General features: G+C 40.7%; 1 protein-coding gene across 1 annotated transcript in view; it reads left to right on the plus strand.

The window, feature by feature from the left end:
* Positions 1 to 14,309, plus strand: part of Zyg11a (zyg-11 family member A, cell cycle regulator) — a 30,865-nt gene extending 16,556 nt beyond the window's left edge. Inside the window, exons 9-14 of the mRNA XM_048352116.1 lie at positions 1,851 to 2,012; positions 2,093 to 2,137; positions 6,226 to 6,420; positions 8,265 to 8,326; positions 8,624 to 8,721; positions 13,252 to 14,309. Of these exons, the coding sequence (XP_048208073.1) occupies positions 1,851 to 2,012; positions 2,093 to 2,137; positions 6,226 to 6,420; positions 8,265 to 8,326; positions 8,624 to 8,721; positions 13,252 to 13,415 (726 nt within the window). The 3' untranslated portion in view covers positions 13,416 to 14,309. The remainder of the gene's footprint in view (positions 1 to 1,850; positions 2,013 to 2,092; positions 2,138 to 6,225; positions 6,421 to 8,264; positions 8,327 to 8,623; positions 8,722 to 13,251) is intronic.
* The last annotated feature ends 415 nt before the right edge of the window (positions 14,310 to 14,724 follow it).

A 14,724-nucleotide genomic window follows, 5' to 3' on the forward strand; every position in this document is an offset into this window, starting at 1 on the left:
TTTATGTATCTTTGCTTGGCTAGGGAAGTGAAAATGATCATCTGTTTCTTCTTACATAATAGTCTGATATGTTGGAAATAGGATATAAGTGTACTACCTTAACTTGTGTCCAGAAATAACTTCTGTTCTAAAGTAGCAAGTTGTGATCCTTTAAAGTGAGCCTGGGGATATGACCTAGTGGCGAGAGTGCTTGCCTCATATACATGAAGCTCTGGGTTCAATTCCCCAGCACCACATATACAGAAAACGGCCAGAAGTGGCACTGTGGCTCAAGTGGCAGAGTGCTAGCCTTGAGCAAAAAGAAGCCAGGGACAGTGCTCAGGCCCTGAGTCCAAGCCCCAGGACTGGCAAAAAAAAAAAAAAAACCCAAACACAACAAAAAAACAAAATGGGCCAGTGGTTTCTTAGGAGGTGAGGCCATTAGGTTTTTACTCTATTGTCATGCTCTAGCCACACCGACTTGCTTGCTGACCAAGAAAGCAAACTTTTGTTGGCCTGGCTTATGCTTTCTCTCCCCTCCAATGTTCCCCCACTGCTTACATAGCTGGCATATCTTTGTGATTTTGTCTTATGTGTTACATTCATTTGTTCATTCATTTTGGTTCTAGTCATGGGGCTTGAACTCAAGAATCTGGTTGCTATCCCTGAGCTGCTTTTGCTCAGGACAAAAGGTCTACCACTTGAGTCACAACTCCACTTCCATCTTTCTGGAGATTAATTGGAGATGAGAGTTTCATGGACTTTTCTGCCCAGGCTGGCTTTAAACCACCATCCTCAGATCTCAGCCTCCTGAGTAGCTAGGATTACAGATGTGAACCACTGGTGCCTGGCACATACTACGTTTATGTAAAGTTTCTGTCCATTTCTAAAGCAAATTCTTCAGGTTGTATTTTCTTCAAAGCATTTCCAAAATCTGTAAATTCCTTTTAACTTTTTTTTTGTGTGGTACTGAGAGTTGAGCTCAGCCTTGTGCTTGTTTACCTGGTACTTTTTTTTTTTTTTTAACAGTTGAGTCATACCTGTAGCCCAAACCAACTTTATTTTTTCTGTGCCCCTCCTACTTCACTGAATGACTTACAAGTCATGTCAACTGAATTCTCTCAGTCCATAAAAACTATGATAGCTGGTATATACTTGATAATGAACTTTATTATCATTAAAACTTGAATGTTTGTTTTGTTTCACTGGTACCAGGGTCTTAACCCTCAGGGCTTCACATTCACTTGGTTTTTGATTCACAACTAGTGCTCTACTGCTCAAGCCATGCCTAGGTCCAACTTTTTTCTTAGTTAATTGGAGGTAAAAGTCTCTTGAGCTTTTCTGCCCAGGTTGGCTTTGAACCATTATCCTGAGATCTCGGCTTCTTTAAGTAGCTAGGGTTACAGGTGTAAGCTACTGGTGTTTTTTGTTTGGTGCTAAGCATCAAACTTAGGGGTTTCACATGTGTTAAGCTAGCATCACTATAGTACATCCCTACCTCAGAACTTTTGTTTTCTTAAAAACTAAGAGGTGTGGGGGGAGAGGGGCGCTGGGAATATGGCCTTAGTGGCAAGAGTGCTTGCTTTGTATACATGAAGCCCTGGGTTTGATTCCTCAGCACCACATATATAGAAAAGCCCAGAAGTGGTGCTGTGGCTCAAGTGGTAGGGTGTTATAGCCTTGAGCAAAAAGAAGCCAGGGACAGTGCTCAGGCCCTGAGTCCAAGCCCAGGACTGGTAAAAAACACACATAAAAACACTCTTAAGAGGTAGGTATAATATTATAGAAAGAAAATAGTGGACAAAGCCATTGAGTGAGTGGTAAGACCTTAGGTTGCTTTGCTTTCCTTACACTGTCCCTTTGGTTTTTAGGAACTTCTATCCCTAGTGAAACAAAAGACTACTGAGAATTTACATGATGTCACCTTCTTGTTTAGTATGAAAGCACTTTGGAATCTTACAGATGAGTCTCCTGCTGCCTGCAAGTACTTTATTGAAAATCAAGGGTTGGAGATTTTCCTTCAAGTCTTAAAGGTAGGAGAATAGTATTATGTTCATATTTAAAGTTCTTTTCTTCGTGGCAAAATAACCTTTTTATTTATTTTTTTTGACAGACTTTTCCAGAGTCCACAGTACAAAGCAAAATACTCGGTCTTTTGGTAAGGTGAATTGTATTAAATTAACTTGAATTAACTTGAAAACTAACCATTATGTAGTACCTATTATATGCTAGGCATTGTTGTAAGTAGTTTATGTATATAAATTTATTTAATCTTTACATTGTTCTGGTAAAAGTATAATTATCATCTATCTATTGCTATAAACAAATTACAGTTTAGTGCCTTGAAACAGCCATTTTATTAAGAATCTTTGGGACATAATAGTACATTCCTATAATCTTATCTCTTAAGAGGGTAAAGCAAGAGAATTTTAAGTTTCAGGCCAGCCAGCCTGGACTATTAAAAAAAAAAAAGCTATGGGTAAACTCACCTCAGTTCTACATTCTGTTGGTCTAATATGGGAGGCTTATAGCTGGCAGTGTCTAGCTAGTGGCTTCACTGAAGCTGATTGATCTAAAATGCCTGAGAATTGGATCTAGTAGTAGCTGGGCTTTGTTTCCACCAGCTTCTTCCAGTGACAGTCTCAGAGCAACAGTGAGGGCAAGTATCTGAATTCTTTTCCTCAGTATGCCATGTTATCTTTGATTTAATGTTTAATTGGCCAGTGTGTAAGCTGGTTATGTGAATAAGCTGATTTTAAAGGATGCGGCCATCACTACTTGGGAGGAGCAGCAGTGCCCTGTCACTAAAGGGTATTGTCCACCGGAGTAGGAAAAATGATGCTACAAAGCCAGGTGCTGGAGGCTCATGCCTAGAATCCTAGCTAATCAGGTGGCTGAGATCTGAGGATCGAGGTTTGAAGCCAGCCTGGGCAGGAAAGGCTGTGAGATTCTTAGCTCCTCTAAACTACCAAAAAGGCTAGAAGTGGCACTGTGGCTCAGGGACAGCACCTAGGCCGTTAGTTCAAACCCCAGGACTGGCACTGAAAAATAAAAATAAAACAGTACTATAGTTGCTCTTAGCAATCACACATCATTTTCTACATTTCTTTCCCCTCCCCTCTTTTTTTTTGTTCCAGTACTGGGGCTTGAAGTCAGGCCCTGTGCCTTAACTTTTTGCTCAGAGCTGGCACTAAAAGCCAGCTTCTCTTCTGGCCTTGATGGCTAATTGGGATTTGTTTGCATGGGCTGGCTTTGAGCCTCATTCCTCAGATCTCTCCTGAGTAGCTAGACCTACAAGAATGAGCCACTGGTGCATGGCCTGGTTTTCCACATCTCATGGACAGAGACTTGGAGGCATTTTTCCTAAGTCACTTAGTAAGAGGCAGTCAGAATTCAAACTGAACTGGTCTGGCTCCACACCAGACCCTCTGATAATAACCACTTAATTATACTACCTCTTAGTTTTAGCTAGTCAGTTTTTCAGAAATTTCTTTGCTTTATTCTGTTCTGTCTCTCTGTCTGCATGTTACACAACTGAGAGTTGTTTACTATTATTTTTTGCAGGTCCTGGGGCTTGGACTCAGGGCCTGAGCACTATCCATGGCTTCTTTTTGCTCAAAGCTAGCACTCTGCCAATTGAGCCACAGTGCCACTTCTGCTCTTTTCTATATATGTGGTGCTGAGGAATTGAACCCAGGGCTTCATGTATATGAGGCAAGCACTCTTGCCACTAGGCCATATTCCCAGCCTGCAATTGAGAAATTTACTTCCTAAAAAAAGATTTACAAAAAGTAATGAGAACATACCATAAGCACTTTTAGTTTGCCAGGTGAGGTACATTGGGAGACACCAAGGCATAAAATGTTAGTAAGCTGATGGTGCTCATGACTTTAGAGAGATGATAGATCTATGTAAAAGTAACTGTCATTTTAAATTGCTTCTGGTAAATTCTAGAAGAGAGTGCAAATCCAGAATAAACCTTTGCTTCTTAATTGTGAGCTTTTTGAAAATGAGGATTTGATCAGTGTATAATGTATAAAAATACCATAGTGAATGCTTTTAATTTGTGCAAAAAAATTTTTTTTGTTAGTATTTTTAGTTTGAACTTAGGGTCTCGCACTTGCTAGGCTTGCTTCCTTAGCTAGAACCTTACAACTTGAGTCCTGCTTTCTATTGGTTGTTTTGGAGATGCTATCTCATGGACTTTTAGGCAGGGCTAGCTTCTAACTGCTAACTAATTTGCTCAAGTAATGTGTTAGCAATTATAACTTTTTTGGGTTTTTTTTGTTTGTTTTTTTTTTTTTTTGGCCAGTCCTGGGCCTTGGACTCAGGGCCTGAGCACTGTCCCTGGCTTCCTTTTGCTCAAGGCTAGCACTCTGCCACTTGAGCCACAGCGCCACTTCTGGCCGTTTTCTGTATATGTGGTGCTGGGGAATCGAACCCAGGGCCTCATGTATACGAAGCAAGCTCTCTTGCCACTAGGCCATATCCCCAGCCCCCAATTATAACTTTTTTTAAGGGGCTGTGCTTTAACCTTAGTATTGTATACTTACTACATATATAGAAAAACAGTAGATATGAAAGACATGACAGATAGGAATAGTGTTGGAAATCTGGAAGAGTGGTAGAGGAAAGACACAAAGAAAGTTAGGGGATAAAAGTATATTTGACTCAAAATGTAATCAGCAGATACTGGCCAGTATTTTCAGATCCCTACCATGTGGAAACAGGAAAGATTACAAGTGAGGCCATCTTAGGTTACATAGCAAAACCCAGTCTCCAAAAAAAAAAAAAGCCAAGTGTAGTGGTTCAAGCCTACTTAGGTAGAGATTGGGGGATTGTGTTTTGTGGTCAGCCAGGGCATAAAAGTTCATGAGTCTCCATCTCACTCAATAGCTAGGCTCAGTGGTACTTTCCTAAAGGCTGGTTAGGAGGCAGCTGAAGTTAGCACTAACTGTTCTGTTTATTAACTAATGTTCCATCTCTTCGGCCCCTGTGTTTTCATGGTAATTCTGACTTGGCATTCATGCCTTTTATGAATTCTCTCCCTTCAAGTGTGATTAGGTCCTATGACTTGCTTCTTCTTTTCTAACAAATAATAAGATAATACATTATCATTTCCTTATTATGTTAATATATGTATGCATTCATCCCCAAGTATAAATGTTGCAGGGACTTTCCCCACTGGTACTGAGTGAGTAAGCTGTTAGGAAGTAGTCCGAAGATGGAGAAGCATATATTTTAAGAATTCAGGCCCTGAGTCCAAGGCCCAGGACTGGCAAAAAACAAAACAAAAAAAACCCCAACAACAACAACAAAAGGGCTGGGAAGATGGCCTAGTGGCAAGAGTGCTTGCCTTGTATACATGAAGCCCTGGGTTCGATTCCCCAGCACCACATATACAGAAAATGGCCAGAAGTGGCACTGTGGCTCAAGTGGCAGAGTGCTAGCCTTGAGCAAAAAGAAGCCAGGGACAGTGCTCAGGCCCTGAGTCCAAGGCCCAGGACTGGCAAAAAACAAAACAAAGAATTCAGAGTAGCCTTTAGGAACTGAGCAACAAACTGAATTTCTCAGTCCTGCAGCCATAAGAAAATTCTTCCAGCAACAGTTTGAGTGAGCATGGAAGTAGATTCTCCCCAGTGGGCTGCAGCCCACTCAAAACTTTGATTGCAGTGAGATCCAAGTAGAGGGCCTAAAGCACTCATGCCTAGACTTTGGTCCCATAGGGATTGTGATGCAGTAACTGCATATTCTTTAAGCCAGTAAGTGTTGGAGTAATTTGTTCTGCCTCATATTAAACTAATGCAATAGATAAAATACTACCTGCTTTTCATTGTTAAGCTTGAATTTAATTTTAAAATTTAATAGGTCCTTAGCAATGTTAAATATTTGAGACAGGCCTGGATTTGAACTCTCAGTTCAAGCAATTAGCAATGTGAATTTGACAAGTTAATCTTGCTGAGTGTCAAGTTTCTTTGTAGGATTATTTCACACATTAAAGGAGCGATGAAACATTAAAAAGAGACCATTTGTTTGTCTAGTATTGTGCCTAGTACTTAGTGCTTACCCACTGATTTGTTGATAGTGATCATGTTCTTCACAAAGAGTATTAGGCCAAGTTGAGAGGGAGGGAGATGGGAGTAAGTGTTGGGAATTTATCTGCCTGTTAGTTGGAAAGAAGAGTTAGTTTTGCTTCTCTCTCCTCTCTTCCTGCCCATAATGTTCTTTGCTTCCTTTGGCTCATAGAACAACATAGCTGAAGTCAGAGAACTCTCTCCAACACTGATAACCGAATGTGTGCTGAAGCATATACGCAGTTTACTTCACAGCAAGGACATAGAAGTGAGCTATTTGGCTGCAGGTATCCTAGCTCACCTGACATGTGACAAAAAACAATGGCGCTTCCGTGACCTGCAGAGGACTGCTCTTCTCCAGGATTTGGTATAGGAACCAAATATTTTCATAAAAATTACATGTGCAAATAGTTGTGTATATCTTAATTCAAATCTTCTTTCCCATTTTCAGCTTTTTCTCAAAACTATTTCTTTTGAGCCAGGTGTGTATAACCTGCCTAACGTGTTTTGATGAAATTCTTGACTTTATTTTAGGCATCATCTATCAGTTTCCCCATAGTGTGAAACATATGTACTTTTTCTTCCTGTCCCTATGCACATCCTTTCCTATTCTCCAAATATAAATCTCTTATATCTTAAAACGTACTGTATCTACTTTTCAGAGCTTTCTGTACTTCTTTTTTTTTTTTTTTTTTTGGCTAATCCTGGGGCTTGGACTCAGGGCCTGAGCACTGTCCCTGGCTTCTTTTTTTGCTCAAGGCTAGCACTCTGCCACTTGAGCCACAGCGCCACTTCTGGCCATTTTCTGTATATGTGGTGCTGGGGAATCGAACCCAGGGCCTCATGTATATGAGGCAGGCATTCTTGCCACTAGGCCATATCCCCAGCCCTTTTCTGTACTTCTTCTATCTGATTAGTTTGGTTAATTAGATATAAAAGTCTCATAGACTTTCCTGCCTCGCTGGCTTTAAACTGTGATCATCAGATCTCAGCCTCCTGAGTAGCTAGGATCACAAGCCTAAGCTACTAATGCCCAGCTTCAAATTGGTTTTTAACCTTCTTCTGGTGCTGTATCTACTAAATATTTGTCCATTTACTTTGCTCTGTATCTGTTTGCCTCTATTTTAAGCCATTTTTATTATTCTGTTAATGGGATCTGGGAAAGAGTATAGATAAATGAATTGATGCTTAGTTCACTACCTTTAAAATGAAGCTTTTTCATTGTGCATGAGTGTTACTGAGGATTGAACCCAGAGTTTTGCACATGCCAGTCAAGTATTATACCATTATACCTCCCCTGTCCTCCCCTCCTTTTCTCTCTTCTGCTCCACTGACATTCCCTTTTTTTCTTTTTTCTTTTTTCTTTTTTTTGGTGTATGCTGATATTGAGGCTTGAACTTGGGACCTGGGCTCTGTCCTTTAACTTTTTTGCTCTAGGATGCTGTTCTGCCACTTGAGCCACAGCTTTACCTCTGGCTTTTTGCTGGTTTATTGGAGATAAGAGTCTCATTGACTTTACTGCTCAGGCTGGCTTAACTTTGATCCTCAGAACTCAGCCTCCTGAGTAGCTAGGATTACAGGCATGAATCACTGGTGCTCCTTCCCTTCCCCTTCCCTCTTTTTTTTTCTTCCTTTTTTCTTTGTCTGCCTCTGTGGTACTGGACTTTGAACTCAGGGCCTTCCTAGGCAGGCTCTCTATAACTGAACCACACTTTCAGCCCATTTTGCACTGGTTATTTTTGAGATAGGGTCTGACTTTCTGCCTGGGTGAGTGCCTAGACCATGACCCATCTATTTCAGGTTTCCTGTTATTGCTGGGATGGCAGGCATGTACCACTGCATGCAGCCTTTGGTGAGAGGGAATCCCTGAAACTTTCCTACCTGGGCTTGCTTTGAACCTTGATCCTCCCGATCTCAGTTTCCCAACTAGCTAGGATTACAGGTGTGAGCACACTGGCATCTGTATCACTGAGATTTTACATCCCTAGAACTTCATTGCAGTTTTTTGCTATAGGACTTTGTTCATTGTATGTGTGTGTGTATTATAATTATCTAATTGATAATTTAGCAAGTGAGTTTATCTAAATTTATTATTCCCACATTTTGCAAATGTTTCAAACATTTAAATAACAAACTTCTATTATGCCATTTCTAAAATAACGGGATATAATACTAGGCTTTTTGTTTTCCCCTCTTTCTCTTGGAGTGTAGCATGCAACCATCCAAAATTGGCCAAGTTCAAGTTGTAAGATGTCAGCATTGGTGACTTACAGGTAATTTTATTAAGATGTAGTCCTAGGTTTACTTTTGGTGTACTCAAAACAATATCAGCCTTCGATTTCTTTTCTGTGATTGTAAAAATCATTTGTAAGACCCAGCTTTCCTCCTCTGTGGAAGGAGGCTGACCGGGTGCAAATGTGACCATGCTGAATGTATAGAGTGATACAGCATGCAGCTTCTTCGGTGATCCCTGTGCATGTTGCAGTACACATCTGTCTCCTTACTGAGAGAAGATACTGAAAATGGTTTTTATGTCCCTGAGTTCTAAACTAACATCTTTGTATTTTTAGATCCTTCAGGGCATTTTTCCCACTCCTTGGCAACTTCTCTCAACCAGAGGTTCAGCTCTGGGCACTATGGGCTCTGTATCATGTCTGCAGTAAAAACCGTATGTATTCAACATGTATTCAAAGTAATTTTCCAACTTACAGTTTTCTAAATAATGAAAAAGGTCAAAATGGACTTTGAATATTCACCTGTGCCCTGAATTTAATTTTTTAAAAAGAAAGGGAAAAATTATTAGCTTAAAAGAGGCTAAAGAATTTGTAATATATTTAGGAGGGAACATCTAAGCAGTCCCACTCCTATTACCTAAAGGCAGGTACTGTGAATAACTGGGTAGTTATCCTAGTCTCTCTCTCTCTCTCTCTCTCTCTCTCTCTCTCTCTCTCTCTCTCTCTCTCTCGCTCGCTCTCTCTCTCTCTCTTTCTCTCTCTCCCTCCCTCTCTCGCTCTCTCTCGTCAGTCTTGGGATATGAACTCAGTGCCTAGACATTGTCCTTAAGCTCTTTTGCTCAAGACTAGTGATCTACCACTTTGAGCCACAGCTCCATTTCCAGTTTTTGAGTGGTTAATTGGAGATAAGTCTCATGGGAACTTTTCTGCCTGGGCTGTCTTTGAACCACGATCCTCAGATCTCAGCCTTTTGATTACAGGCATGAGCCACCAGTGCTTTACACTCTCAATACTTTTATTTTAGTAATATGTGGATCTGCTTCTTTTTAATATCTGCGAGAGATTAGGAAGCCAGTAGTCTGTTTTAATTCTCGGTCAGATGAGATGTTCTTACATGTTTTGCTGCTTAAAATCCCCTTGGAGAATATGTAGTTTATCTTTACTCAGATTGCTATAAAACATTATCCCTGAGTTCAAGCCCCAGGATCTCATTTGATCTCGACAAAACTACAAAGGTTGGCACTATTAATATCCAGATATCACAGATAAAAAATTTTAACTGAGGTTTAGGGAAGTAATTTGCCCAAGATACAAATACCTACCAGTTCTAATACCTACCAGTGATATCTGTCTGTCTATCTTTAGATGTATTTTTTTTCTTCCTCTGCAATACTGGGGTTTGAATATGAGGAAGCCAGGCATACAGCCCTCTTTGCTTTAATTAGTTTTCAGATAGGGTCTCACAGTGTTCTCTCTCTTTTTTTTTTGCCAGTCCTGGGGCTTGGACTCAGGGCCTGAGCACTGTCCCTGGCTGCTTCTTGCTCAAGGCTAGCACTCTGCCACTTGAGCCACAGCGCCACTTCTGGCCATTTTCTGTATATGTGGTGCTGGGGAATCGAACCCAGGGCCTCATGTATATGGGGCAAGCACTCTTGCTGCTAGGCCATATCCCCAGCCCCATATATTTTATTTTACTTTTTTTTTTTTGGCCAGTCCTGGGGCTTGAACTCAGGGCCTGAGCACTGTCCCTAGCTTTTTTTTTTTTTTTTGGCCAGTCCTGGGCCTTGGACTCAGGGCCTGAGCACTGTCCCTGGCTTCCTTTTACTCAAGGCTAGCACTCTGCCACTTGAGCCACAGCGCCACTTCTGGCCGTTTTCTGTATATGTGGTGCTGGGGAATCGAACCCAGAGCCTCATGTATACGAGGCAAGCTCTCTTGTCACTAGGCCATATCCCCAGCCCCTGGGATCCTCTTATCTCATATAGCTTAGATCACAGATACATGTTACTATGCCTAGCTTGTTTTTTTTTTTTTTTTGGCCAGTCCTGGGCCTTGGACTCAGGGCCTGAGCACTGTCCCTGGCTTCTTCCCGCTCAAGGCTAGCACTCTGCCACTTGAGCCACAGTACCACTTCTGGCCGTTTTCTGTATATGTGGTGCTGGGGAATCGAACCCAGGGCCTCGTGTATCCGAGGCAGGCACTCTTGCCACTAGGCTATATCCCCAGCCCGTGCCTAGCTTTTTTGATAGATAGGATATTGATAACTTTTTGCCTAGACTGGCTCCAAAATGTGATTCTCCCAGTCTTCTTCCTCCTGGGTTGTTATGAGAATTAAGAGGGTTCATATTTATTTGTAAAGCATTTACTATAGTGCTTGGCCTATAGTAGTGACAGCATTTATAGGTAGCATGGTATTAGAACTAGCATAGCACATAGCATTTGTTAAATCATTTTTTGTGTGAGTTAATATGCAGAATCTTTTCAGAAGACTACAACAAGCATTTGTAATTTTCATAATTGCTAACTTGTTCTCCAGAGAATTGATTGCCATTATGCATTTCCATCATTAATCTCTAAGGGTTTGTCAGTTTCCCTGAATTCATTTTTGGGTGTTCTGAAAACTGAATCCAGAAAACTACACTTATTAGGCAAGTGCTCTACCACTCAGCCTCTGTCAAAGTTTACTTCAGTTTACCTCAGAATGCTAACCATTTCTTTTCACACCATTACTTTCTTTTTCTTTCTTTCTTTCTTTCTTTCTTTCTTTCTTTCTTTCTTTCTTTCTTTCTTTCTTTCTTTCTTTCTGTTTCTCTCTCCCTCCCTCCCTGCCTCTCTCTCTCCTTCCTTCCTTCCTTCCTTCCTTCCTTCCTTCCTTCCTTCCTTCCTTCCTTCCTTCCTTCCTTCCTTCCGTCCGTCTTGGGCTTAAGCTCAGGGCCTGAGCACTGTCCCTGGCTTCTTTTTGCTCAAGGCTAGCACTCTGTGACTTCAGCTACAGCGCCACTTCTGGCCATTTTCTATATATGTGGTGCTGGGGAATTGAACCCAGGGCTTCATGTATACAAGGCACTAGGCCATATTCCCAGCCCTCACCATTGCTTTTTACTCCATTTTTTTCCCTGGATTTAGACTTGATGGGTTGTTAATGATTAAATTCTTTAATGAATATATGAGTTCCTCTCCCCACTCTTATTACTAAGTAATAGCCATCTGGGTAAGAAAAGGGAGGGGGGAGGGCTTCAATGTTTTCTATTACTGCTATTGTGCTCTGTTGTCAGCCTAATTCTCTGATAGATAAATTTTCCTTTGGTTCCTTTGTGGTGCAGCTTAACTGTATTTTCTCCCCATCAGCAGCACTGTTCAGTTTATTCACCATTCAAGTAGAGTAGCTTCTGGTACAATTGGGACAGAAATTGGGATGCTTAACTCTCTTGGTGGATTTATTACTATTCTGATTTGAGACTTCTCTTTCCTGAATATAGAAGTTCAAAAATAGGCCAGGTGCCAGTGGCTCACACCTGTAATCCTAGCTATTCAGGAGGTTGAGATCTGAGGCTCAAGATTCAAAGCCAGCTCTGGCAAGAAACTCTGTGAGACTGTTATCTCTAGCCACTAGAAACCCGGAAGTGAGCTGAGGAGCTCAGGGACAGTGCTATGGCCCACCCCTCAAAAAAATAAAATGTTATCTGTCTCCCATTTTCTTTATTCTTTTTTTTTGTAGAATTTCTTTCAGAAATATACCTTTGCTTATTAAACTCTTCAGATAGAGTCTCACAGTGTTTTGTTTTGTTTTCATGAGCCCAGCCTTAAACAGTGATCCTCTTACCTTATATAGCTTAGATTACAGACAAGAGGATAAGGGAGGCAGGCACTCTAATGTTTTAAAGCTGTATCTCCAGCTATTTTTTTTAGTTTATGAAATAGTTTGCTTGTTTTTTCCTAAACTGGCCTGCAATCCTCCTATTTATGTTCCCCAACGAGCTGGAATGACAGGGTATGCACCACCATGCCCAGCCTTTTCTGTTGATAATGTCTTGCAAGTTTTTGTTTTGCCCTGGCTGGTCTAGAACTTATAAATTTCCTGATCTCAGTCTCCTCTGAAATGACAGGTAGAAACTACCACACCCAGCTTTATGGTGGGGGGTGGGGAAAGTGTAGGTATCTCATGATTTTTTGTCTAGGCTGACTTCAAACCACCTTTCCAATCTCATTAATTTCTCTGAAATATTCAGGTGGTATAGATTCAAATCTACTTGGGACTGTGGGTGAATTCTCAGGATTTCTGTATACCCCAAGAATCTGTACCAGCATAAAAATACTTTACCTGTTTCTTGCTTCTGTTTTTCACTTTGAGGTACCAGCTTGAGTTTAATTCTGATCTTTTATTCTAGTTCCTGGATAATTTCTGTGTTTATACAGTTATACATTAAATTTTTTAGATATGTTTTAAAACAATAGAATGTATTCAAGTTTTGTCCAACCAATATGTTGTATGTTGTTCAAGGGGCTGGGAATGTGGCTTAGTGGTAGACTGCTTGCCTAGCATGCGTGAAACCCTGGGTTTGATTGCTCAGCAACATATAAACAGAAAAAGCTGGAAGTGGCACTGTGGCTCAAGTGATAGAGTGCTAGCCTTAAGCAAAACGAAGCCAGGGACAGTGCCCAGGCTGAGTCTAAACCCCAGGACTAGCAAAAATAAATAAATAAAAGCTCACTTTAAAAAATTAATAAAAGCCAGGATTAAAGATGCTTGAAGCTGAGTTGTCTAAAAGTAAACATACTAAAACGATCATGGTTGCTTACCAGATAAGCCAAGTATTGTCTAAGGTTTTGACAAATTTCTCAGCTTGACTAGTTTTATCATTTAATTCCTGGAACTTAAAGAGCTTTTTAAAACATTGTACTCTTTTTGGGACTATTTAAAAAGCCAGTTGTCCATAGTGTTTCTTTATTTGATTTTCTTTCAGCTAGCAAATACTGTAAAATGATAGTGGAAGAAGAAGTGTTGAAGCTTCTGTATGATACCCAGGAGCACAGTCAGGTGAACCCCCAAGTACAGAAGCTTGCAGCTTCCATTCTAGAGGACTTCCGGATGCATTTTATGAATTATCAGAGGCTTCCACTACAGTGAATGCTCTTCATAAAAGGCTCTGAGGTACACTCTGCTCCTCAGTGACAGGTCTGTTCTATTGGTAACCAAGTGTTGAAACCAGTTTGTGAGTTGGCTGTGTCATTGGCCTTTGCTTGTTTATCTTTTGTTACAAAAAGGTTGGATTTGTATGATAGCCATAATGACAAAATCAGGTTGGGCTCATTCTAGAGACACTCCTTCAGGAATTTTAGAAAACCAAACCATAGACTTGGAAAGACTTTACCTGGAAGCTTATGTTGGAATGTTGTGCAATGTTTTTCTAACCCTGGACAGTTTCTCCACTTTGGGAACTCATCAAGAAAATAGGACTCGCTTACCCTGAAGATGAAGGAAAGACCTACAGAGAGGCCTTGATATTTGTTCATTTCCTTGGCTGTTACTGTTATATGACAGTAACAGAAAAGAAGTATGTGAAGAAAGAAGATGAGAACTAAGGCTAAGGGTATGTCTGAAGTAGTAGAGCACTTGCCTAGCAAGGAGTGGTCAGAAGAAAGCATATGAGACATTTGGTTAATTTGTTCATACTATACCCAAATCTAAGAAGGGAAAGGGCTAGAAAAAGAGTGTATGTATTCATTCTTTACAGTTGGCAAACATGTTTTTGTATTTTTTTTGTTACCCTAAACCATGTTTTAAACTTTCACCTATACTAAGCAGAACTTGTGACCAACTCTTTTCAGAGTTATTAAATTACACTGTTTTCTTACCCATTCTTCTGCATGGTTCCAAAAAGGTCTTAGTTTCCTGCTCTGGGTTCCAGCGTTTTGGAGCATTGTTTTACCAGGTAACCAATTTTTTGCTAATGCAAGTATGTCATGGGAACCAGGGTCTATGTAAGTGTGTACGTGTGTGTGTACGTGTGTGTGTGTGTGTGTGTGTACAAGGTTTTACACTCTGGGGGGCATTCTTCCTCAGCTTTTTTGTTCATGGCTGATGGTCTACCACTTAAGCCATCTACTTTCGCTTTTTGCTGGCTAGAGATGGAATCTGCAGGCGTTTATGCCTGGGTTGGCTTCTAATGTCTCTCTTTCAGGTCTCAGCCTTCTGAGTAGTCGGAATCACAGCCTTGAATGTCTGAGTTACAGTTCTGAATCAGGCACCCTTTCTCAAGTTTTGTCTCTTCACAGCAGGCCTCTTGTATAGGTAAATTTTATTCTTTTCAGTTGAAAAGTGAGAAGAAATGGGCAGTTACTTTCCTGAGTTGTGAAATGCTACTCTGTTACCTGCCTTCCAGGAAACAAGTATAACCCTGGCATGTTTGCATTTAGCAAATCAACAGTTAGTGAGA

Source organism: Perognathus longimembris, chromosome 7 (assembly GCF_023159225.1).
Source record: "Perognathus longimembris pacificus isolate PPM17 chromosome 7, ASM2315922v1, whole genome shotgun sequence".
NCBI lineage: Eukaryota > Metazoa > Chordata > Mammalia > Rodentia > Heteromyidae > Perognathus > Perognathus longimembris.